The sequence below is a fragment of the Tachypleus tridentatus genome, chromosome 1 (genome assembly GCF_004210375.1).
Source record: "Tachypleus tridentatus isolate NWPU-2018 chromosome 1, ASM421037v1, whole genome shotgun sequence".
NCBI classification, from domain to species: Eukaryota; Metazoa; Arthropoda; class Merostomata; order Xiphosura; family Limulidae; genus Tachypleus; species Tachypleus tridentatus.
Window position 1 is genome coordinate 93,782,352 of NC_134825.1, and position 25,669 is coordinate 93,808,020.

General features: G+C 32.3%; 1 protein-coding gene across 11 annotated transcripts in view; it reads left to right on the top strand.

The window, feature by feature from the left end:
• LOC143255710 (SPARC-related modular calcium-binding protein 1-like) overlaps window positions 1–25,669 on the top strand; it is a 114,370-nt gene that overhangs the window by 84,096 nt on the left and 4,605 nt on the right. For 10 of the 11 annotated variants that reach the window (XM_076511798.1, XM_076511808.1, XM_076511815.1 and 7 more), the window contains 3 exons: window positions 12,866–12,959; window positions 18,269–18,341; window positions 24,572–24,761. In XM_076511798.1, coding sequence (XP_076367913.1) covers window positions 12,866–12,959; window positions 18,269–18,341; window positions 24,572–24,761 — 357 coding nt within the window. The other variant, XM_076511878.1, reaches the window with a different exon arrangement.

Genomic DNA, 25,669 nt, shown 5'->3' on the forward strand with positions numbered 1-25,669 from the left:
ATGAATATACTTGAGATAATAACAAAATAATCATCGGCTCATGTTTTTGATAAGCATTCGTATAATTCCTAGAGGGAACCTGGGTAACAGGTATCAGTCTTTCTATTTATACATTTAAATCAGCATATATAACAGAAGGAACTCTTAATAAGTTATTTATTTTAAATTTTTATAAGGAATTTCAAAGGCATTTCAGTTTTAACAGCTTACAATCTCCGGGTTTTTTTACCTGTTTTCACAAAACAAATACTGGAGACATTTGTCACATAGATATATTTTTTTATTTATGCTTCAGTATTTTTGGTAAATGTAAAAAAAATCTCAGATAGCCTAGTTGCTTTGCGCCATAAAACATCAAATCAACCAACTATAAAAAAATGGATCTTATGTATATCGTGTTATATATATATGTATGTATAAATTGAGTTGGTTTGTGTTGAATTTCGCGCAAAATTGCACTAGGGCTGTCTACTCTTCATGCCCCTAATTTATCAGTGAAAGACTACAAGATAGGTAGCTAGTCATCACCACCTACCGCTAACTCTTGGGCTACATTTTTACCAGCGAATAGTAGGATTAAACATCACATTATAACGTTCACACGACTGAAGGGGCATGTTTGGTGGGACAGGAATCACAACCCGCGGTTCTCAAATTCCGAATTAAGGTTCCTAAGCACGCAGGCAAAGCTCAATCAACATTCACTTTTGAAATGGTAAGATAACAGGCACAAACAATGTTGATACCAATATTTATTTCACAAGCAGGATATTTTACAATAAATTGTTAGGAATAAATCACATTATCATTCACATTTCAAACTGTTGTGTGACTTAATGAATAAAAGTGTGGAGTTAATGTATGTTATTGCTCAGCGGTTTTTAGCATAAATGACATCCTCAACAGTTAATTTTCACGGTTGGTAGTATAAGTAACTCTGAGTGAAACTAAGAATGCAACACAACACATTTTTAAAGTTTATAAAATAATCTAAATTGGTAGACTAACTTAAAACTTTTTCTGTCATTGGACACAGGTACTTTTGCTTGTAAGACAGTAGTATGTATTGCTGCTGCCAGAAGTTTTATCTTTTACGTATAAGAGGCTAACATATACTCAAATTTATTTTCAGTTATCCTTAATGGATAAATATTAAGTTTTTCACCATAACTGTTGATATTTACTGAGAGCGTATTCATCTTCATTTCAACTTTTGAAAAAATTAATTTATAGCAACAGGGAAATTTATTCTTTTAAGTGTTTCTTTAAGATCTTTTAGTTGTTTTGGTTTGTTATATTTACTAACTTGTTACGATTTGCGATCTATTGGATGCCAATATGCAAGTATAAAATACACGAAACATTTTGGATTCTCATTTTTAATATTTATCTCAGCTTTTTCTTTGTATCGTTTTATTTAATTTTATATATGATGAACCACTTTAAGGGGTTCACTAGGGTTCCACAATGAAGGGTCACGGACTATCAGTTTTTGTTCATGAGTCCCATAGGTAAACTTTAATAAATTAAAAAGAAAGCACTTCAGTGTCAATAAAAACTTTATTTACAATGTACACTCCACGTTGCTTTCATTTATGATTTTTTACAAGTGTTAAAGAAATTGAGCATACTTTTATGCTTAACGAAAAACTATTATTTATAATGTACACTACATCTTGTTTACCTGCAGCAAGTACTAAAGGAGGACAATATGCAATGGTACGAAATGAACAGTTTTCCAATAAACATGAAAATATTTTATTCTGTTGTTAAGGTATTATTACTTAAAAATGACTACACACTTGAGTTCTTGCTTTCTTTTTATAATATCTTTCAGTCAAATTAACATATTTATGAACAAATTATTGTAGGAACCCGCTTATGCACCAACTACTAAATTTTGATATTTTACAAAGTATTTTTAAGAGTAAATAAACACCTTGAAGATTTTAAAATTAAAATTACTTGTTACCATTTGACGTTATTTGTCTTTAAAATACGTGTATCACTAAAGGAATATGAAAACAATGTCATATAACAGAAAAAATTTGGAATTATTTCCCAAATTTTCTTTCTGAAATAACTATGAAGTAATGGGAAAACCACAATTCTTTATCCTAAATTTCTTTAAATTCATAACAGTACATATCTATTCATATTTTATTGTTTTATTGCGCTTTGAATCGTGTCTAACTAATGTCCGCGCCATATAAATTGCAAATCTCGTGAGGAATGTGCAGTTCACATTACGGTATCGAATTAAATAGCGCACAATGAAATAATAACCAGTGATGACAAGAAAACCCACTTGTAGAGAAAAATAGATCGACCTTCTTCGATCATCTATGCTCACCCGATAAAATTAACAAAATAAAACAACACTTCATCAAGATCAACAAATTTCTTACAAAAAACCGTTGTAAAAATTATAAGCACACACCTAGATGAACAAAAGACAAACAACAATAAATCCCAAGATACAACCAACTACTAAACCTTATACTGCTGCACATCATATATTCCCGATATCAGCGAGAGAAATAACCAACATTTTGAAAAAACGTATAAAAAACAACATTCCAGTAACAAAAAAATTTATTCAAAAACCAGGTACAAAATTAAAGTCCACACTATGCGAAAACTACGCTGACAAACACAACATCAACATTATTTATAAAATACAATGCAACAATTGCCACAACTTCTATATTGGAGAAACAACCAGAAAAATGGAAACCAGATTCAAAGAACACAAAAAATACCTTCACACGTTTTTGAACACTGCAAAACAAATGAACACAGCTAACCATAGAAAGCATAAAGTGTGTGTCCAAATTGGGGATAAACTTTTGAAACATTCTCTCGCATGCCCATGGTAAATTTTAGTAGGAGATTATCATTTATTAGTTTTAGGAGTTACATGTTACTAATAACTATGGTAATTCACGAAAAATAAAATTAATGAATTAGTAACGATAATAATGGAGTTTTTATAAGGAAGAAGAATGAGTCCTCTTGCGTATTTATGTTTATTCATTTTCTTACTATTAACAGAAAGCATGTTGTGAAATAATAAGCTTTGGTTCATATTATGTAACATAAAAAATTCAAAAACCAAGGAAAGGAAAATAAGTATATTTTGTTCTTAGTGAGACTTTTGCTGCTGCACCAACGAAGACGGATATTTTAAATCAGGCTTGTAACTTTGTTTTGAGAACTATGCATGCAACACTAGTTTCATCAACAATTTTATTCATATAATTACACTTTACAAAGATCAAGACTGAAAATAATGACTCGCATAAATATGTTGATGAAAATACTGTCACAGTGACATTTTTCAGACAGACAAAAGTTTCAGGAATAGAATTCCAGAGTTTAAGAGCCTCATTTTCTGCAATTTTCTGCGTTATTCTAATCACTAACCGATCGTTTTCAATATTTTTTAGTTCAACTCTTAAGTCGACAAATTTTTGCCGCCAAATTGAGCTGCTTTGTAAATCAATCAATTGCATCTCAGAATTATCCAAGTCAATTTGTCAGTTTGTTTAACATTACACTATGTGCATAATTTATTAATTTTGCAGTTTCTTCAAATAACCTGAGCTTATTAAATACTAAAGAAGATTGTTCAAGAATTGAATTAATGATACTTGAAAATTGCATTTGCAAGCTCCGAATGTATATTTTCTCAAGAATCTCAAAATTTTTACGTGTATTTTAGGTTTGGGAAATATTTAAAAGTGCCATAGTAAACATCACGTTTAAGAATTTTCAGTTTCATTTCAAAAGTTTTTATATTATTAAACATAGGATCAAGTGTTTTGCTATCTCCATGCAGTCATTTAAATGTTATAAGAAGACTGTAAAAATACAGCAATCTACAAATCCATACAACATCAAATAATTCTTGATAAAAAAAATACATTTATCAAAAACAAACGAATTTCATCCAATCAGTCAACAAATCGTTCAAGGACAGAACCTCTACTTAGCCAAAGAACATTTTTGTACATTAAGTAGTCTTGTGCACGCCAAATTCGCCTCTCTCAGTAAATTCTGAAATTGTCTTTTTTTTTTTTCAAAAGATGCGCAGAAATAAAATTAACTACCTTGGTTACAATTTTCATCACTTTTTCAAGCTCCCTAAGACTACCTTTTGCCCACAAAGCCTACTCGTGTGTAATACAATGAAAGTTTACAATGTCCAACATATTTTGCAAACAGATTTTACAAAACCTGCTTCTTTACTAATCATGTTGCGTGCACCATCAGCTGTCATGGAAACTGGATAATTGGATGATTCATTTATTACTGCATTACATATTTCAGCCCTTGTGGTATGCTTAGGTAACACTACCAAATTAATTCTCGCAGTTTTCATCACCGTTACAAGATCGAGCAATAACGGCTAGCCTAGCTGATGATGTAACATCAGTGCTTTCATCAAGACAAATGGAACGGAATTTACATGAGCCTATATCTTTTGTTAACTGTTCAGCTATGTTTGTTTCCATCTTAATATTTTATCTTTTACTGCGTTTCTACTCACTGGCAATTCCTTAATGCGCTGAATAATTTTTCTTTTTCTCGAAAACCGTCAGAAAGGAAAGGAGCACATTCTATCCATAATTCTTTAATATATTTTCCATAACGAAGTGGTTTTCCATGTTAAGCAATAATTTTTGAAATCTCAAAACTAGCAGCAACTAAACTGGAACTACCTGAAACAAATTTCATCAAAATATTTGACTGCATGTTGTTGTTACTGACTTTAAGAGAAATGTGTTCTTTTTGTTCTTGCTCACTCTTATCACAAAGCCATTTATGAACAGTTTTACAATGCTGCTTTACAGAGGAAGTCCTGCACACCATTGTTTCAAAACATAATATCCACAATACTTTATCACCCTTTTCGATCACACCCAATCTTTCAGTGCACGATTCTTGAAAATCTCTGCTGCTCCTGCTATCATTTGAGCGTTTTTGTTTCTTTGTTGGTTGAACTGACATTCTGACAAGCTGAAAATGGTAAGTACAATTTAGAAATATCTCACCAATTAACGTAAATACAATAATTTAATTTACTGTGATATAGCAGTAGGTGAAAATTTATGTCATTGATATGAAAATAAATCTATAATTAATTAACTGATGAAAAATATACTAATGCCACGCCAAATAACATAATTTTAACAATATAATTCATATATTTACTGCGAAAACAGAGATGCATATTTACCATTATTATCATTAAATATCCAGTATTCACTCACAAAGAACAGAAGAAAAATATAAGCAGAACGAAGCCAATTCCAACAGTTTATTTCTATTTTTACTAAAATACTAATGTGTACACTGGGTCTGCGAGGAATTCAAAACGTGTCATCTTATATCACATGTTTCCACAATCCCAAAGCTGGTGCCAAGAGAGCGTGAAACATGACTCTCTTAAGGTAGCCAAATGCTTCGTCATGTAATTAGTGACGCGCATGAATAGATTAACGAGATTCCCACTGTCCCTATCTACTATCTAGCGAAACCACAGCCAAGGGAACGGACTTGGAGAAATCAGGACATTTCTGTGAACATTTCTTTCCCCGCTTTCAGGTTGTAAAAAAAATCATTCACTGCTTCTTTTGGCAATAATGATAATCATTATATATATATGTATTTTTTTATTATGGGTTAGCGTTAGGGTTTAGAGAATCAAAAGGCGGAACTACATGCCATATGCCAGTAAAATCTTTTCGCGTGCCATAGGTTCACCATAAATGATCTAGGCTTTCAACTGTTAGCCCATATGGTTGTGAAAAAACAAATCTATTATTAAACCTAATCTATAATCATTTAATCAACGAAAGTATTCGCTTTGGTAATCTATATTTATGTGCAGATAATGTGGGAGAACATAAGTATGTAAAAATTGCAAGAAAGCTTTACAATGTTTGTTGAAATTGATGAATATGTCTTACAATTTAGCAGTAATAAAAATGCTATAGAAATATATAGAAAGTTAAAGAAAGGAACATTATTCTCTAATAACTTGGAAGGTATGACAGATCTTGATAGCTTAAATCTATTGAATAAAAATCTTGTTACTTTTGGTGATTGTATGGCTGAAAAATAAAGATAAAAAAGAAAGAAACATGTTCCACTAATTTATTTATCACAGACTTATTATTCAACTCCAATTGACGTCTGAAGAAACTGTAATTATTTCACCGATTTCAAACATCAGGATGGAGAAATAAAATAGATCATTAGAGACGTTAATGGATCAAAGAGTGTTATATATTGTAAACAAATACATAAAAAACTGTTAAAGACGAATGTTCACATTTTTATTATTAGATCGTAAAATGAGATATAGAATGAATTTTATTCCATTATAATAACGAATAATTATCACCATAGTAAATGGAAGAGTATTTAGAGAATAAAGTAGGTGGACTCAGCAGATAGCCCAATGTGGCTTTACTATAAGAAAAATACACACAGAATAAAGTATTTGTGTAGCGGTGAAGTTATAAAATCTATTTTGATATTAATATAGTTATGATAAATTTTAAATTTTTATTCAGTACTTTTGGCTAAGCAACGTTTGCTATTATTCCTATAATAGCATTAAGTCTAGGAGTCAGTGTCACTGAGGTAATTGATAAGTGTCTAAACATATATATAAGAAAAGAAGAATATAAATTGTCTTAGAAATTTTACAATTATGTGTTAATTTATTCCAAGGTGAAAGTATGATCGAAGAAGTAATTAATGTAAAAGAGAGATTTAATTAACACCTTAAACACTCACTTTCAAGAAAGAAAAATATTAAACAAACGTAAATTGATATAAGGCCTGGCATGGCCTAGCGCGTTAAAGCATGCACTTCGTAATCTGCGGGTTCGCGCCCGAGTCGCGCCAAACATGCTCATCCTCCCAGCCGTGGGGGCGTTATAATGTGACAGTCAATCTCACTATTCGTTGGTAAAAGAGTAGCCCAAGAGTTGGCGGTGGGTGGTGATGACTAGCTGCCTTCCCTCTAGTCTTACACTACTAAATTGGGGACGGCTACACAGATAGCCCTCGAGTAGCTTTGTGCGAAATTCCAAAAACAAAACAAAATTGATATAAATGATAAAAGACGATTTGGTTGCCTGGATGCAAGATAATTTTAATCCTCATAAAATGCATTTACTCGGGGTTTTTACTAAACTTTATAAGCGTCTAACTAGAAATTATTCGGGTACTAACAGAGTGTATTAATCATTTAAGAAATATAATATTGCTTATAGTGAAGCAAATACTAGAGTTGATAAACATATAGCTGATCAAGAATTGGTAAAAATATATTAATGCTATTCAAGATACAACTTCACGTAAAAGAGTTACTAGAAGTATTATAAAACCAATTATTAAATCTCAGAAATCATTCGTTCTTGGTATTTGATCAGTTAGCCACTTTTCAAATGAAGAGATAGCAGAAAAACTAAAGGTCTTGAGAAGTATATTTGCATGCATAAATATAAGTAGCGAACGTTTAATCAGTGAATTAGACAAATTAATTTGATAAGTTAAACGCAGCAAAGCTACTAAAGAGTAATATAATCATTTCATGTTACTTAGAAAAGATTGATAAAAGTAACGAGGTCGAAAAATGTTACAAAATATTTTTACTAGCAAATAATTCTCACTATAATAAATTAGTTTTATTCAAGCGAACATTTATGTAAGTGGTTATCAGAAAAATAAATTAAACATTGTACAAAAACAAACAAACAAACAGAAAGCGTTTCGCTTCAAATAGATAAATACAAAATACTTAATCGTCACAGGTTTTTAACAAAAACACAAATTAAACAAGTGAATAAAATGAGATTACAATCTTTAAAATGCAATTAAAGCAAAACGAAAGGTTTTTGCTAATTTTACCATATTTTTTTCTATCAATCGCGATGCCCAAAGTTGAACAAAGAACGTGGCTTCGCTAATTAATGAATGAAAATTTGCAGTAAAATTATTATCATTGTTGTAAGTGTAGCTACTAGTTTGTCCAGCAATTTTGGTTTCATGTCTCTAAGTTGCATACTCGATCCTTTTTTGGCCGCACTTTCTTTTTCATGTTCAAGGTGTTTTTGATTAGATGTGTTTTATACGAATGTTGCTAATGCAAATTATAAAATTGTTAGAAGTGATATTTAATTATGGTTATTTTATATATTAAACTCTATATCAATCAAGAAGCTAAATGTAATAGTTTTATTCCATACTGGAGTGGTGTAAAAGTTATTAAAATTAATGTTCAAAATGAATCAGGTGGTACGTGCATTATAAGTATTACAAGCGATGAAAGTAGACAAATTTATGTTCTTCCCAATTTCAAGATGCCTAAAATAATCAAAACGAAAATAAGACGAGTTTTAACAATCTTGGTATATTAAGAATGTAGATTATAATTTATAGTGATAAATATCTTACTATTATTCTAGATATTACTCAAATTTTTAGCAGCTGGGCTAATAATACTAATACCGAAACTAGATGTTTAGGAAATTTTACTAATTACAGAAGATTGTATCTGATAATATGTTTTAACGTTTCGAATCACGTTTCCCAAAATAATGCCTGGTTTGAAGATTGAGTTATTTTGGCAACTCAAACAAACTCCGGATTTTATTTCTTATTAGTTGAAAAGAGAAAGGGAATAATCAATATTTATAATAAAGGTTCGAAACTATGATATCTCTTGAATAATAATGAAATAAGTTATTGGTTTCCACATGGTAATCTAAATAAGGAACCATTTCAGGATCTTACAGGTTCTTCTGGAAACAGTTTTAAATTCAATGATAATGGTAGTTATGATATTGATAATAATGACGTTAATTTATTGCTAATGGTTAATAAAACCAAAATCGATGATAAATGTCTGAGCAATATTTATAAAAGAAATACAGGCGGCTTATATGTACCCAGAAGATTGTTATTAGTCAAATATAATTTTGATGCTGATAATATAAATATTAAAAATGTTTTGAAACCAAAACAAGATTTTGATGCAGCTAATTAATTGTTTATACAAAAAATTAAAATCAATTGAAGAATTTGAAGATATTTTAATAAAACGTTATAAACTAATATAAGTAAACTAAAAAGAAAATAGAAAAAGTGAGTTGATAGAAAATTCAGTTGATAGTACTAATTAATATCAATGCTTTTAATACAGAAACTGCGAGTAAAATGCAATATTTGGAAAATAATCAAATTATGAATGTCAATTATTATTCTATAGAAACCAATGTTGCCATTAAATCTTAGAGGATAATATGAATAGAAGTTTTACATTCTACACTTTTGGAATTTTAGTAAATAATGATATTCCTATTAGAATAATAATTAGATCTTTTATAGATGCGAATATGATACTCAAATAAGATAAGTTTTTAAAAAATTACTGTAGGACTTGTAAACTTATGTCAAGGTTTTCTTTTATATAAACCCTATCAGCACACCTTTGAAAAGTTACGTTGTGAATATCTGGTGTCTAAACGGGCTTCAGTACAAAACTGCCACTACCGTGTTTCTCCGATAATAAGACCTAGTGTGATTTTTGGGGATAGTTTTAATATAAGCCCTACCCTTAAAATAAGCCCTAGTTAAGAGTGGCAGGAAGAGGAAAGAAATAAAAAAATTAATTTATTAATTAGTTTGTTTAAGTATTAATCAGTTAGTTTAATAGTTTAATAATAGTTTATTTTAAATGGTTAGTTTAATAGTTTGCAACATTAAATAGAATATAATTTTTTTAGTCATTTTCACTCCAGCCCGGGTTACAAGAGATTGTGACTTGGGTGACAAACTCATGGAACAAAATTACAAACAACTGTATTGCCAACGCGTTACGAGCAGGCTACTTGGATAAGAAATTCTCATTCCATGAAACCTCTATTGCTCAACATGAGAGAGTAGGTGCGAAAATTCTACAAGAAATTGAGTTAAATGAAAACTCAGCAGGAATTTTAAAAACAGATGATTTGCAAGACATTCCAGAGGATGATGATATGATTGTTTTTGAATAAATTCCTGTTAATGAGTTTCTGAATGTTTTTCGTAATTTCTATTTATTTAGAGGTCTTATAATTTTTACTTTGTAACTTCATTTTTTAATATATCAAAATAAGACATCCCCCGAAAATAAGCCCTAGTGTCATATTTTGGATTGAAAATTAATATAAGCCCTGTCTTATTTTCGGAGAAACACGGTATAATAAGATCTAGATTGAAATTACCAACACTATTATAACTCTTATTAGGGTTAGTATACAATGTAATCAACATAAAACTGTATATGTATTTTAGATGAAATTATAAAATTGCATTGCTCATAAGTATATTAAACTATTTATTGTACAAACAATGTGTAAAACACAAGATGCAGAAGTTTTATTAAGTTCCTATACTCAAGTTGTTATTCACCAGTATATGATGAGATTGCCACAATATTGCAAGATTCAACTCAAAGAAAACTGAAAATGTTCATTATGAGTAATCTGGGATCCAATCAGACCTCAACGCAGTTGTATTTTTATGTCTGTGGATTGAAAATTTATTCAGCTGGAAATTTACAACAATTATCAAAAAATGTCTCTATAAAGTAGGGTATTGTAAGTAGTTGGTGACCACAGAGAATAAATGTTGAAGAATGAGATGCACATGCATGCTTACCACAGTGATGTTATAAGCAAAGAGAGGAAATGACACTAATACTTTGACGAATTACCCTCTACAACAGCCTGTATAGTGAAATAATCGTTCAGAAATTTGTTATGAAAGCTATAAGGTGAACTGCCTGTACAGTGAGTAATAGCCAATGATTGTATGGTGTCCAAATGAACTTTGAATAAATATTAGATTATAACTCTCTATCATATCTGCTTGTTTCGAAAACAGTTGTGTCGTATTGATTGAGAGTTCCTGCTTGACAATAACATGAAATGATATAAAGTTGTAATTATTATGTAAAACGTTTAACAACTGAAAAAGTCGATGGGGTCTATGTGGACCCCAGGCGTGCTAAAAAGGGTTAAGAAATGGCAATAATGAAATAGGACCACTTTAAATTAAAGATAATATTTATTCAATAATATAATGAAATAACTTGTATCATTGCATATACGTCTTCAAAATAAATGAAGAATTTTTTAATTAATTAAACACCATCTTTTAGCACTATAATATTTGATGTTTATGTCAAGTGGTGAGGTTTTTGCGTTACCTGTATGGTATCAACTATTTTTCACCTTCCATGTTAGTTGAAAGGGAAACCTGAAATGACGCCCTGCAGGTGGAGGAGAAACTTTAAACGTCTGATTTATATGCAAAATTCAGTACAGCAACGAAACCTATTTTTAAATATTATCATTTTTCGATGTTTTATGGTTATTTTTGGTGGTTTTTTTAATTTTACATTATTGGATTTGTTTACCTATAAGTGAGTTCTGTAGAAGCCCCATATTGCATGCTGTCATTTCATATGTTCTATTTGCACTGGATGACATCAAAAAACTTGTCAGATTTTTATTTGGATATTAATGCAAACTCTGTAACTCTTAACAGTTAGTATTATTTTTGTTTTCATGTTTATGACAACATTTTGAATATTAAGAAAGGCGTCATTACATAAGTTGTTTCGAACTTCCTTTGAATAATAAATTATGAGTATAAGCAATAAACAGGGAGTCTATAAGATAGTTTACTTTAATTTTTAGAACTTCCATTCATAGCTTCACGTAGCCGTGCATAATTTCGAGGGAAGGCAGCTAGTCAAAAGACCCACTGCCAACTTTTGCATGATAGGATAACTGATTAGATCAATAATGTTATTGTGCAACTAATGCTTCAAAGTATGGAACCCACATTTTGCGATATCGGAAAGCAAACCATAAATTCTCGTTTCACAGTTCGGACATGATAACCGCAAGACATACCTGGTATGTTCTATTTGTTCAACAATTTGTTCAATTCGTTCTGTCAGAAGTCAGGTCTAAATATTTGATTAATGTTATGAACTTGAATGAAGCTTACTCTAGACAATAAGAGATTCTATTCTTATGAGGAAACTTCGGAACTTGCATTGGGCACGTGTCATAGAGTAGAGCTTCGCGAATTTGTTTTTCTTGTACGAATGTAATGTTAAACTTTCCCTTGCGTTGTTCTTACCTTGCGATTGTACTAATGAGGACTTTATATATCTCTTGCGGGTTTCATTTATACAGATTCTCGGGATGGTCAGGTAGTTAGGGCGATCGACTCGCAATCTGAAGGTCGCGGGTTCGAATCCCTGACACATAAAAAATGCTCGCCCTTTCAGCTGTGGGGACGTTACAATGTTACGATCAATCGTTGGTGAAAGAGCATCCTAAGAGTTGGCGGTGGGTGGTGATGATTAGTTCCCTTCCATCTAGTCTTACACTATTGACTTAGAGATGACTAGCGCAGATAACCCTCGTGTATCTTTGCGCGAAATTGAAAATCAAACAAACAAATCATTTATACAGATTTTAATGAAAATAACTGATGAAAGGTAGTCTGCTTAAAATTTCATGAGTGGTTTAATTTTTATATCTTTATCTATCTTGATAACTTGCTTTAATCAGAAATTGATAATAGTTATTATATGTTCTGCTTCATCTTTGAAGGAAAAGAATATAAACTGTCAAAGTACATATACATCTTAAGGCATTGTTGTTCTATCTTTTGCAAGATATTATTACACTTCAAGTGTTTTTTTTTATATGAGAGGTCTTCAATGTGTTTTCATAAGTAAATGATATTCGAGTAATGTTTTCCTGTTCATTTTTTTTTTCAGGTTGCCGAATTAGGAAAAAACAAAAATTCTTGTCAGAATTTCTTGACTTCATCACACAAGAAATGTTAGATTCTGCAAGAAACATGTCATTAAGGTAAGTTGTATTTCTTTACCACCAACTCCAGCAGGAGAATAAACATATCGATAAGGAAAGTTAGATGTGATTACAAAGAACAATAGGAGAAAAACGTAACAATAAAGTGAGTTATATTAGACTGTCAAGAACTATAATAGAATAATAAACATTTTACGAAATTAGTTCAATATGACAACTAAGAAAAATGTCACTAAGACAAGTCTGAGGTGGTCTCCAGTGGTTAAGTCCACATACACACTGTTGTGCTACAGGGAGAATATTTAAGAAATACAAAAGGAGAAGAAACATTTTACTGAAACGGATTAGTTATGACTGACAGTAACTACAATAGTAAAAAACATGCCGCTTAGTTTTGATAGATTAGACATTTAAAAACTACAACAGAAGAACACGTGATTGTGGTATGTTAGGTTACACTATCAAGAAATGCAATATGATAAGCAATGTACTTTTAAGATTTGTAATATTTGGTTATTAAAACCTAAGCAGGAAAGTAAATATGTCGCTAAAGTAAATTACATTTAATTATCAAGAATTAACTCAGATTAAAACTGTTGCTAGTATGGGTTAGATCAAACTATTAGGAATTACAATAGAAGAAGAAACACGTTGCTGAAGTGGATTAAACAAGATGGTTAAAAACTAGAATAAGAAGAGATACTTGTCTCTAAGGTGGATTAGATTAAAATGTCAAGAGGTACAATAGGAAAGAAAAACTTGTCTCTGAGATGGATTATGTTAAAATATCAGAGCTACAACAGGAGGGGAACTTGTCTCTGAGGTGGATTAGAGTAAAATGTAAGAATGACAATAGGAAGAGAAACTTGTCTTCAGTGTGGATTAGATGAAAATGTCAAGAGGTACAATAGGAGGGGAACTTGTCTCTGAGGTGGATTAGAGTAAAATGTAAGAGCGACAATAGGAAGAGAAACTTGTCTTCAGTGTGGATTAGATGAAAATGTCAAGAGCTACAATAGGAAGGCAACTTGTATCTAAGGTGATTCAGATTAAAATGTCAAAAAATTCAATAGGAAATGAAACTTGTCTCTAAGGTGGATTACAATAAAATTTCAAGACCTACAATAGGAAGGGAACTAGTTTCTAAGGTGGATTACAGTAAAATGCCAAGAGCTATAACAGGAAGGGAACTTGTCTCTAAGGTGGATTTAAGCACAGTTTCAAGAGCTACAATAGGAAGAGAAACTTGTCTCTAGAGTGGATTAGCGTAAAATCTCTGAGCTACAATAGGAAGGGAACTTGCCTCTAGAGTGGATTTAAGCACAGTTTCAAGAGCTACAATAGGAAGAGAAACTTGTCTCTAGAGTGGATTAGCGTAAAATCTCTGAGCTACAATAGGAAGGGAACTTGCCTCTAAGGTGGATTAGAATAAAATATGAGAATCTACGATATGAAAAAAGCTTGTCTCTGAGGTGGATTAGTTTAAAATATAAGAGCTACAATAGGAAGAGAAACTTGTTTCCATGGTGGATTATAGTGAAGTGTCAAGAGCTATAATACGAAGGGAATTTGTCTCTAAAGTGTATTATATTAAAATGTCAAGATCTACAATAGGAAGAGAACCTTTTTCTAAGGAGAATTTTCTTAAATTCTAAAGAGCTACAATAGGAAATGAAATTTGTCTCTCACGTGGATAAGACCAAAATGTCAAGACCTTCAATGGGAAATGGAACTTGTCTCCAGGGTGAATTAGATTGAAATGTCAAATCCTACAATAGGAAGGGGAAATTGTCTTCAGGGTGGATTAGATTAAAATGTCAAGAGCTACAATAGGATTACATTAACATCTCTTTCTACGGCGAATTAGAGTAAAATGTCAGAGCTACAATAGCAAGGGAACTTGTCTCTATAGTGGATTAGATTAAAATGACAAGAACTTCAATAGCAAGGGAACTTGTCTCTATAGTGGATTAGATTAAAATGACAAGAACTTCAATAGCAAGGGAACTTGTCTCTATTGTGGATTAGATTAAAATGACAAGAACTTCAATAGGAAGGAAAACTTATCTTTAAGGTGAATTGGAGTAAAATGTAAAAGGCTACAAAACGAAGAGAAACTTCTCTCTGAGGTGATTTAGATTAAAATGTCAGAGTTAAAAATGTAAGACAAACTTGTCACCAAGATGGATTAGATTAAAATGTCAGATATACAATAGGAAGAGAAAGTTGTCTCTATAGTAGATTAGATTAAAATGTCAAGAGCTACAATCAAGAGAATCTTGTTTCTAAGGTTGATCAGATTAAAATGTCAAGAACAACAATGGAGTTAAAGTACATTGTCAAGAATTGTCATAGTAGAAGAAATATGGCGCTCAAGTGGAATTAGAGTAGATTGTCAGGAATTGTAATAGTAGAAGAAACATGTCGATTAGGTGGAGTTAAGTAGATTGTTAGGAATTACAATAATAGAAGAATTATGGCGCTTAGGTGGAATTAGAGTAGATTGTCAGGAATTGTAATAGTAGAAGAAACATGTCGATTAGGTGGAGTTAAGTAGATTGTTAGGAATTACAATAATAGAAGAATTATGGCGCTTAGGTGGAGTTAGAGTAGATTGTCAAGAATTGCAATAATAGAAGAAATATATCTTTAATTTGGAGTTAGAGTGGATAGTCAAGAATAGTAATCGTACAAGAAACATGGCGCTGAAGTGGAGTTAGAAGATATTCTGAAGATTTCTATTAAAAGAAGAAATATGACGCTGAGGTGGAGTTAGAGTAGATTGTCAGGAATTGTAATAGTAGAAGAAACATGTCGATTAGGTGGAGTTAAGTAGATTGTTAGGAATTACAATAATAGAAGAATTATGGCGCTTAGGTGGAATTAGAGTAGATTGTCAGGAATTGTAATAGTAGAAGAAACATGTCGATTAGGTGGAGTTAAGTAGATTGTTAGGAATTACAATAATAGAAGAATTATGGCGCTTAGGTGGAATTAGAGTAGATTGTCAGGAATTGTAATAGTAGAAGAAACATGTCGATTAGGTGGAGTTAAGTAGATTGTTAGGAATTACAATAATAGAAGAATTATGGCGCTTAGGTGGAGTTAGAGTAGATTGTCAAGAATTGCAATAATAGAAGAAATATATCTTTAATTTGGAGTTAGAGTGGATTGTCAAGAATTGTAATCGTACAAGAAACATGGCGCTGAAGTGGAGTTAGAAGATATTCTGAAGATTTCTATTAAAAGAAGAAATATGACGCTGAGGTGGAGTTAGAGTAGATTGTCCAGAATTGTAATAGTAGAAGAAATATCTCGATAAAGAGCGTTATTATCGGAGTTGAAAAACAACAACAGAATAAAGCGTATCTCGCTGAGTTAGTTCATTAAAAAAACTTGAAGATTAACGAAACGTCCATAATATGGGTGAGATTCAACAGTGAAAAACTATAGCAGGAAAAGAAATACATCACTGAAATGTCTCAGATTCACTAATGAAGAACAAGAGAAAAATACGTCACTGAAGTATTTTATATTCAGTTGCAAAGAACCACAACAGAAGTATTATGTGACTAGTGTGAGCTACCTTCAACAGTGAAGAACAGGAGAATCACGTTACTGAAGTTAGTTAAATGTTGTTGTCTTTAAGCTAAGAAACCCATCACTAAGGTGAACTTATGTAGATTTTTTTTTTTTTTACTTCTTCAGATTAGAACAGTAATCAATAAATTAGCAACGTTTCCCCTATAAGTGAAGAATGTTCATGTACTAAGGAATAAAACAGTAATAGTCCACTAGAAATAAGAGTATCATGTAAGATAATAGTGCTGGATTTTCAGTTTTCCCACCCTATTTAGTAAATCGTGAGTTATGTACAGAGTAATTATAAAGAAATATTTGCAGTTAAAGTGACTATGTCTTAAAACTGCTTGTCTTAGGTAAACTAAATTTCATCAGAGATTCATCTAGAGTACAGTTATTAAGTATAAAACGTGTCAAAAATTCTCAAAGAAGAGTTTGTTTGGAAATTTAAATTATTTATTGTGAAAAGACAGAAAATAAATATAGAAAAATAACAGTAATTACTGTGAAAAACAATCCAAACTTATATTATAATATAGTTTTGAAAACCCTGTACCATGTTTATACTTTTCTGTATACACCTTGTGATTCTCATTGTGCCTGTGGAGAAATGTTTTTCCTGTAATAAATAGTTGAGATATAATGGAATACCAGGATTTACCATTAGTTTTAAAGCACCTGCTGCCTCATAGTTTAGAGACTGGTATTTTAATGCTGTTTTTGCGACAAAGAGACACGAGCCATAAATACTCGGATTCACAGTCTGAGTATGGTAAGCATGGCCTACGCTCTGCCTTTTTTACTATATATTCACCCTGCTAAGAGTCGGACATGAAGATCTGATTAATATTGTGAATCTGACCATTGCCGGATTACTAATGGGGCATGTTCCAGGGCCACCTACATGGAAGGATCTCCCACAAAACTCAAACTATTTGTTATAGTAAATTCACAAACATTTTTATGATCAAGATGTTTTACCTCGAACTATAACTGTTTAAAGAATGACGGCTAGCTGGGTGGAATTGTTTTAAAATTAACCTTTTTGTATTTTTTACAATTTGAAGGAAAACAGATATAACATTTAGATGATTATATTGTATGGTATTTAACTGCAAAGTGTATGTCCATGGTCTTAGTAACAAATGAAGCTTATTAAGAATGGTTTTCGTTCTACTCTGAAGCAGCAAGGGCTGGTAAATTTTTTGTCATTCCCTCTACTGAAGTAAACATCCTGCGAGCACCAAATATGAATAAGATTATATAGAAATTTGCAGCAACTGAAGCCAGAAAACAAATAACGTAACTAATCTGGGAAATTTTGAAATATTTTGATTTGAAATTATGTTTCCAATTGTAACGAATTTAGTGTTTAACATTTGTTAATAATATGTAAATCTGTGTTTTGAATTTAGATATTTCAAAAATGTAGAGGAGCTGGAGAAATAGGAGACGTTCTTAATGTCCAACGAAGTAAATGTGAAACTGTTACTTAAGTGTTTCGACTAGAGAAGCTGCCTGATGAGCAGATTTATTCGACTTTGAACTTTAGAAAATTCCTAACTTCACAGAATATGTCCGTCTATAAGATTCTATAAGTGAATTTTCAAAATATCGCAGCTTTTGTTACAAACCGTGTTAAATATTTTAGTTCATGTTGTACGATTTTTAAAAACTTCACAGTAAAGTAATACTAATAATGCAAGAAGTACATATTTCAAGGAATTTTGTTTTCAGTGTTAAGTGTAATTTATCATTAATTTCAGTACAATAGTTAAGCCGACCACAGAACAGGCAACAAGATGGAAGTTCAATCAATTGGATGTGGACAACAATCAGGTGAGATTTATAAAACTAGACTATGAAATAAATTTTCTGTGCTACACAACACGGGCCCGGCATGGCCAAGCGTATTAAGGCGTGCGACTCCTAATCTGAGGGTCGCGGGTTCGCATCTCCGTCGCGCCAAACATGCTCGCCCTTTCAGCCGTGGGGCGTTATAATGTGACGGTCAATCCCACTATTTGTTGGTAAAAGAGTAACCTAAGAGTTGGCGGTGGGTGGTGATGACTAGCTGCCTTCCCTCTAGTCTTACACTGCTAAATTAGGGACGGCTAGCACAGATAGCCCTCGAGTGGCTTTGTGCAAAATTCAAAAAAACAAACAAACAAGCTAAATAACATGCAATTCATACCGTGTATAATTTAAACTCTAGACCATTTACGCGATACCTGTCACACTTCCAAGACATTACCACACACACTTATGACGTAAATATTTCTTTTTCATCCTAATATAATAATGTGCTTCTAGTTAAAACTTATACTGCATAAATAATTCCGTTATGATATTACTAATATTCACAGTACTGGTCAAAGGTCTGAGACCAAAATATCAACACTCAAATTTTCGAGAAAGTTTACATGTTATATTGGTTTAGTGTACAAAATTTAAGTGACTAGTATTTAGAAGGTAGTTTTTTAATCTTAGTGTGTTGTGTTTTTCTTATAGCAAAGCCACATAGGGCTATCTGCTCAGCCCACCGAGGGGAATTGAACCGCTGATTTTAGCGTTGTAAATCCGGGAACATACCGCTGTACTAGCGGGGGGCCTTTTAATCTTAATAATATGACGCCACGATGAGGTCCGGATGCTGTAAATTATTTATTTTCATTTTTGTTGTACAGACTCTCAAATTTGCAGTAGATTATTTGGTCTCTTTGCTACATTTCTTTTGTCTTAACAATAGGAGAATAACGACTAGGCCTGTATGCTGTAAATTGTTAACTTAATTTATACAATTCAGTTTCTAAAATTTTTACCAGATGAAATCGAGCAACAAAAAATGTCACTGCGACCAGTAAAATTGCAACTGTTTCTGAGTAATTTGACGATACTGATTCTAACAATAATGTTGAAAATTATTACTGATCACTGTTACGATCAGAGTTATGACAGATTTATTTAAAATATTCTTATATATGTCGTGAAAATAACCTTTTCTTTAATAATTTTATTTATTCATAGAAAATTGCATTTGAGAATATTAAAAAATAATACATAATAGCAATACCAATTAGTATAATAAGATTATATACTGAAAGTACATTTAGGCTGTACTCAAAACTTTCATCATGGTATTTTTTTTACAAAATATTCCTTAACTTGTTACATCTTTTATGCATGTTCTCAGTTTCACTCCGAAAGAACCATAGTAATCTCTGTTCATCGCAGGATTCCATCATTCTTCACATTGCTGTTTCATTGTAGAAATATCTTGGTGGAATCGCTCACCATGATCATCACTCACTGCACCTAGGTCATTTAGAAAGAAATTTAAATAAAAGTTTAAGAAATGCATCTTTAGTGACAATCTAGAACTTATTTTTCTGTAGTTCTCAAGCAGGTCATCAGTCATTACAGCATAGTTTTCTTCTCTGTGATTTTTTTTCAGAAGCACAGCAGTATGTCTGCAGACTTACACTGCTAGAAACCGGGTTTCGATGCTTATGGTGGACAGAGTACAGATAGCCCCGTGTGTAACTTTGTGCTTAGTAACAAACAACAACAGATTTACTCAGAAGTTTTTTGACAACTTGTTTGAATGATTTTCAGACAAGTTCTTTTTGTAGTATTTCAGAATCATCATCCATTAGCACTTCCCGAATCTGGAGTCCAGCAAAGATATCTCCTTTCATTTTTACGTCACTATTTTTTGGAAACTTGTAAAACAGATATCTGAAACTATTACCTTATTTGTTAATTTATTTTACAAAATTCTTCAAGGGTCTTAGTTTCATATGAAATAGAGGCAGAAACACATTTAGAGGATTCACTAAAGGTTGGTACTCGATATTCTGTTTCTCTGATATGTAATTCTCTCTTCCTAGCCATTTCTTTTCTTTAAAATGATATTTATCACCTCGGTTGTTTTAGAGAGACAAAGATCAACTATATTTGGTATATCCACTCTGCAGGCCTAGCAGGATTGTAAAAACTTTCAGATCACCACATATGTTCCATTTATGGTGACAATATTTGATACCCTCAAGTATAACGTGCATGCTTCAGTAAGTTTATTCCATATTCACATCAAGAGAACAGGAATCGATGACATAGTGTTCTCATTGGGCAAAACCACAGCTTTCTGACTAACTTTGGATGAGTGGATAAAAAGTATATATTCTTAAGGATGATGTTCAGTACCTAATTCGTCCATTATCGCATCTGTATTGGAACAGAATCTCAAAGTATCTTACATGTTGAAGTGAGAAACAAGACTTTGATAGTGAATTCAGTTAACTAAAACTCTTGTTTTTAGAGCTAATAAATACTATTGCTGTAAACAAAAGCCAAGAATTTCCCACATGTTGCTTTAATAGAGACAAGATTTGAATCAGATCATTTAGCTATTCTTGTGTTATCAGATGGAACAGTTTATGTTGAGGTGCCACGGGAATAGAATTAATATTTGAAAAGAATGAAGATGATTCATTGTCTTTTTTGCAGGATAACTTAGAGCTCTGTTTTCCAATTTGCTAATGGATATGGCACTAGAAGACCATCCCCATGAGGTACTGGTTTCATTGCAGATGCAATATCTCGATATATAATGTATTATTTAGTTTTGGCTGACTATTCAGAAATATTAGTAATGAAAAATAACAGCCAATTTGTTTGTCTTTGGGCTAAAGCCATATTGTGAGAACTGCGAATAACATAGTTGGTCTATTTTTTATTAAACCACTGAGCCAAGCCAGATGTACAATCTGTGCAACACACATGCAGAGGCCGGTGTTTTTCTTGGTTTCCAGTTTTAAACCCAAAATTGAGGTATGAAGTTACTTTTACTTTAAACTATTTTGTGTGTGATAAATTTTTCACAAATGCAGCAGAAACTGTTTTGATGATTTTTTTGCACTTTCGAACTCTTCTTAAACTGTAGGCAGTCAGCATTTTAAATGATTCTCTAAAATATATAATAACCTATGTCTACCAAACTATATTTTAAGATACTTTAAAAAACAAAGTTTGCAGAATTTGATTATACCGCGGGTGTAATGTGAGGAAGAAGTTTGGACTATGGGTAGTAACTAACTGAGTGAGCGAGAACAAATAGTAGATATGAACAACATATTAGGTATTCTACATCAGTACAATACAGTCAGTGTTTGAAGTTATCGAAAATATATGCCGTTTACCTACTAAACTAGATTTCACAATATAGATCTGTTGTACAGGGTTGATTGTCTGGTATCTTACATAGTGCTAATAAAACATTGAAAGATTATAATAACACAAAATCTAGAGGCAATGGACAATTTCTAGCTAAATATTTGAAATAAGTATCATAATTGTGTGGTGGTGTTTTTTTTTTTACAGCCAAGCCACATCGAGCTATTGGCTGAGTCCATCGAGAGGAATCGAACCCCTAATTTTAGCGTTGTAACTCCGTAGACTTACCGCTATCCCAACGAGGGACTTTTTGCACCATCAGATTACCCTGAATAACCTGATTTTTTATTGTCATGTGTTATTTGTTCTTTCTTACAACACTATGTTTTAATTGTATCTATGTTGTCATCACTGATCATCACGTTTCTTCTCATTTCAATCTGCGGGGTAATATATCTTTTATCATTATCCTCTTGAAATTCAAAGCTAAGCTGCTCACTTAATATTCATCCATTGGATATTGCGTGACAATCCAGAATATCATAATACTTCTCTTTCTTTAAAACCCCACCAAATATCGCATGCTAACAGCAAAAGCAAAATATCCTCCCCCCACTGTTAAAAATGCAACGCTATGTTTTACATTCTGATAACACAGACACATACATTTGCTTAAGCTTGTCGTGGTCACATTTCCTCTCAGCAAATCAATTTTTGTTTTTGAAACTTAAGTTTTTATCAATTTATCTTCAGATTTTTCATTACATAGGACAATAATTTGTGCGTTTTTGTTTTTTCACTGTTCTTTGCGTTTCTTTGTTTTACTTTTAGCCATACCGCACATTTCAAAGTCTGTGAATGGTGTTGCTACTTCGGCAGCCTTTGACAACTGTTAATGGTTACATGTTATAATTTACGTGGGACGAGTCTCCAATTTATTATGTTATGTAGGTTACGTATTACTATTTAATGTAGCCGGAATTTTAATTGGAATTTAAAAGTTAATTAAATGTCGATATGTGTGTATGTGTATTTTGTTATTGCAAAGCCGCATCAGGCTATCTCCTGAGCCACCCGAAGGGAATCGAACTCCTCATTTTAGCGTTGTAAATCTGTTGATATACCGCTGTGCTAGCGGAAGTTAATGTCGATATGTATTAAATTTATGATGTCTGGTAACAAGGTTGATATACACAATTTTCTTTCTTGACACAAATATATTTAATATACAAACAATAAAACAATTTATAAAAACGGTTATTACAAATAATGGTTTATATACAAAAATGTTACAAACTCATAAACAATACTCAGACTTCTCTCTGGTCTTGAACTGAATATTTTACCAACGGTTCAAGTCCACGACGAGCGAATTAATCCTGAGTTGACATTGTTACACCAGGGGTTTGATTCCCATCGGTAGACTCAGCAGATAGCCCGATATAGCTTTACTATAAGAAAACACACACACATTGTTGCACTTTGTTTAAGCTAAACAGCTGTCTATTTTTGGCTGACCTCACTCCGCCTACAAGCTGACTTTTTACCGAAGAAGAAATGTAATGTCCTCGTAGAAATAATAACGTCTGAAGTTAATTTCATCAAGCTAAATGGTTTCTAATGTTCAAATTCTATAAACGTTCCTGGTCAACTATCTTTAGTTTCCCGATTAATAAGCATTTATCACAATTATAGCTTCCGAGGTTTGTAGTATACTGGTTTTTGGTTTGTTTTGGATTTCGCGCAAAGCTACACGAGGGCTATGTGCGCTAGCCGTCCCTAATTTAGAGGGAAGGCAGCTTATCATCACTGCCCACCACTAAGTCTTGGGCTACTCTTTTACCAGCGAATAGTAGGATTGACCATAACATTATAATGTCCTCACAGCTGAAATGTGGAGCATGATTGGTGTGACGGGGATTTGAGCCCGCGATCCTCAGATTACGAGTGGAGTGTCTTAACCATCTGGCCATGCTAGGCCTATAGTATACTGACGGTAGCGAACCAACAATATTCTGCTGTCCCTTGGCACGTCGATTTATAAACGTTTAGGGTGAGATTCTCAAAAGTTTGGTTGGCAACAATATTCGAAGATACACTAGTCCTAAAATATATTTGTTGATTCTCACGCTCGAGAATTTTCTACAAATTTAGAGAACTTGTGGGACTTGCATAATACACACTTAACAATATGAGCTACATTCATTTCTAAATATATATTAAACCGAAACGAACATATATATTAAAATAATATTAAATTTGTTTCACTGTTCAAGTCAAAGACGAAGTTTAATGGTTTAAAACATGCGTAAAAATATTCATACATAGAAAAGTATTAGCACCCAGGTGCACACTCTTAAGGTTTACTTAGTATTCCTGCAAAGTTTCAGATTTCTAGGTTCTTTTTTCTGAAATATATGGCAGTCACACATTCATGCATCTATAAATTTGCACGCACGCACGTACGTGTGTCTTTGTCTATCTGTAATTTCTATTTAGAATATAAGGATCCATTTTCTTTTATGTGGTTTTTGCTAACTTCCCTCATTAAGTTTTGTTACTTCTATGAAATAACTTCTTTCCCGAACCTGGTTATTTATATTCATTTCCTTAAACGCTGCTTTGTTTCTAAGAACAGGCGTGTAATTTTAGAATTCATAAGTCATTCATTTCTTTATCTTAAAAGAATGTTTAGAGGAAAACATTACATTACACAATGGAGAAAGAACAACGAGAATACAGTAGAATTTAGTTTAAAATTAGAGATAAAACTAGTTTAATACCTTTTTCTGGTATATGAATTTGGCTTCTTTTATAGTTGAACATAAAATCAATAAAACAACGAAAACAATTTGAAGTACACACAAGAACTCCGTTCTTTCTATTTTCACTAGCTGATAGACAGAGCAGGACCAGAAGAAAAACTGTTTCAGCAACAGTGGAGACCGTTCAGAGAACCACACAGAGGACGGAAAAGACTTAAAAAATGTTGGCGAAATTTCTTGAGGTTCTGTGACAAACTAGGAAACAACGACGAAACAATCTCAATAACAGAATGGTTAAAATGTACAGAAGTGACACAAGGTTAGATTTTTCTGTTTGTTTTTGTAAATCTTTGTTAGATGCGCATGCACGCATATACTAATGCCCAGAAGCAAACCCTCAGGGTCCATTGAGTATGGGTGCAGAATTTTCGCTTTCTAGGTTCTTTCCTCTTGGAACTATGGCAGTCACATGCTGATTTACGACAGTCTGTTCCTTAAAAATGGTCTGTTGTATTTTTAAGGAGAAAAGAGAAGATTTAAATATGAAGTATAATATAAAACTTTATTCAATTTTGTTTTTTCTTATTGGTCTTTAAACTATTAAATGATACTTCTGTGTAGATGGTAAAATTAAGAATTAATATCTTTATTGTGTAAGATATTTACATGGAAATAAGAAAGAGATTGTGCTGAATTTGAAATGAAAGATAAAAATATTTTGTTTTCTTTTTAAAGTAAAATAATGCATAATACACAAGCACTATAACTTAATTGTGACTTAATTATCACAATGCCGGGTTAAGTACCAGAAAGTTCAAGGTTTGAATCGCGATATTCTGCTGAAGTCCCACCACATTTTCAACGATCGGGATGTTTTAACTGTGACAGTCACTTCTATTTGATTAACAGCAGCTGATTAATAGGTTAATCAACAGGCGACGTGTAATACTCTCAGGTTACCGTCTCTAGCAGAATTTCCTCTTGCCCATATGTAGTATAAGTGCTGTTCAGGTGGGAAATATTAATAACATATAATACAGGCCTTAAAACTAAAACATTATCTTCCCACCTCTCAACATATATATATTATTTTTTGGGATAGTTTCTTACTGAAGGCCCGGCATGGCCAGGTGGTTAAGGCACTCGACTCCTAATCCGAGGGTTGCGGTTCGAATCCCCGTCACACCAAACGAGCTCGCTTTTTCAGAACTGGGGGCGTTATAATGT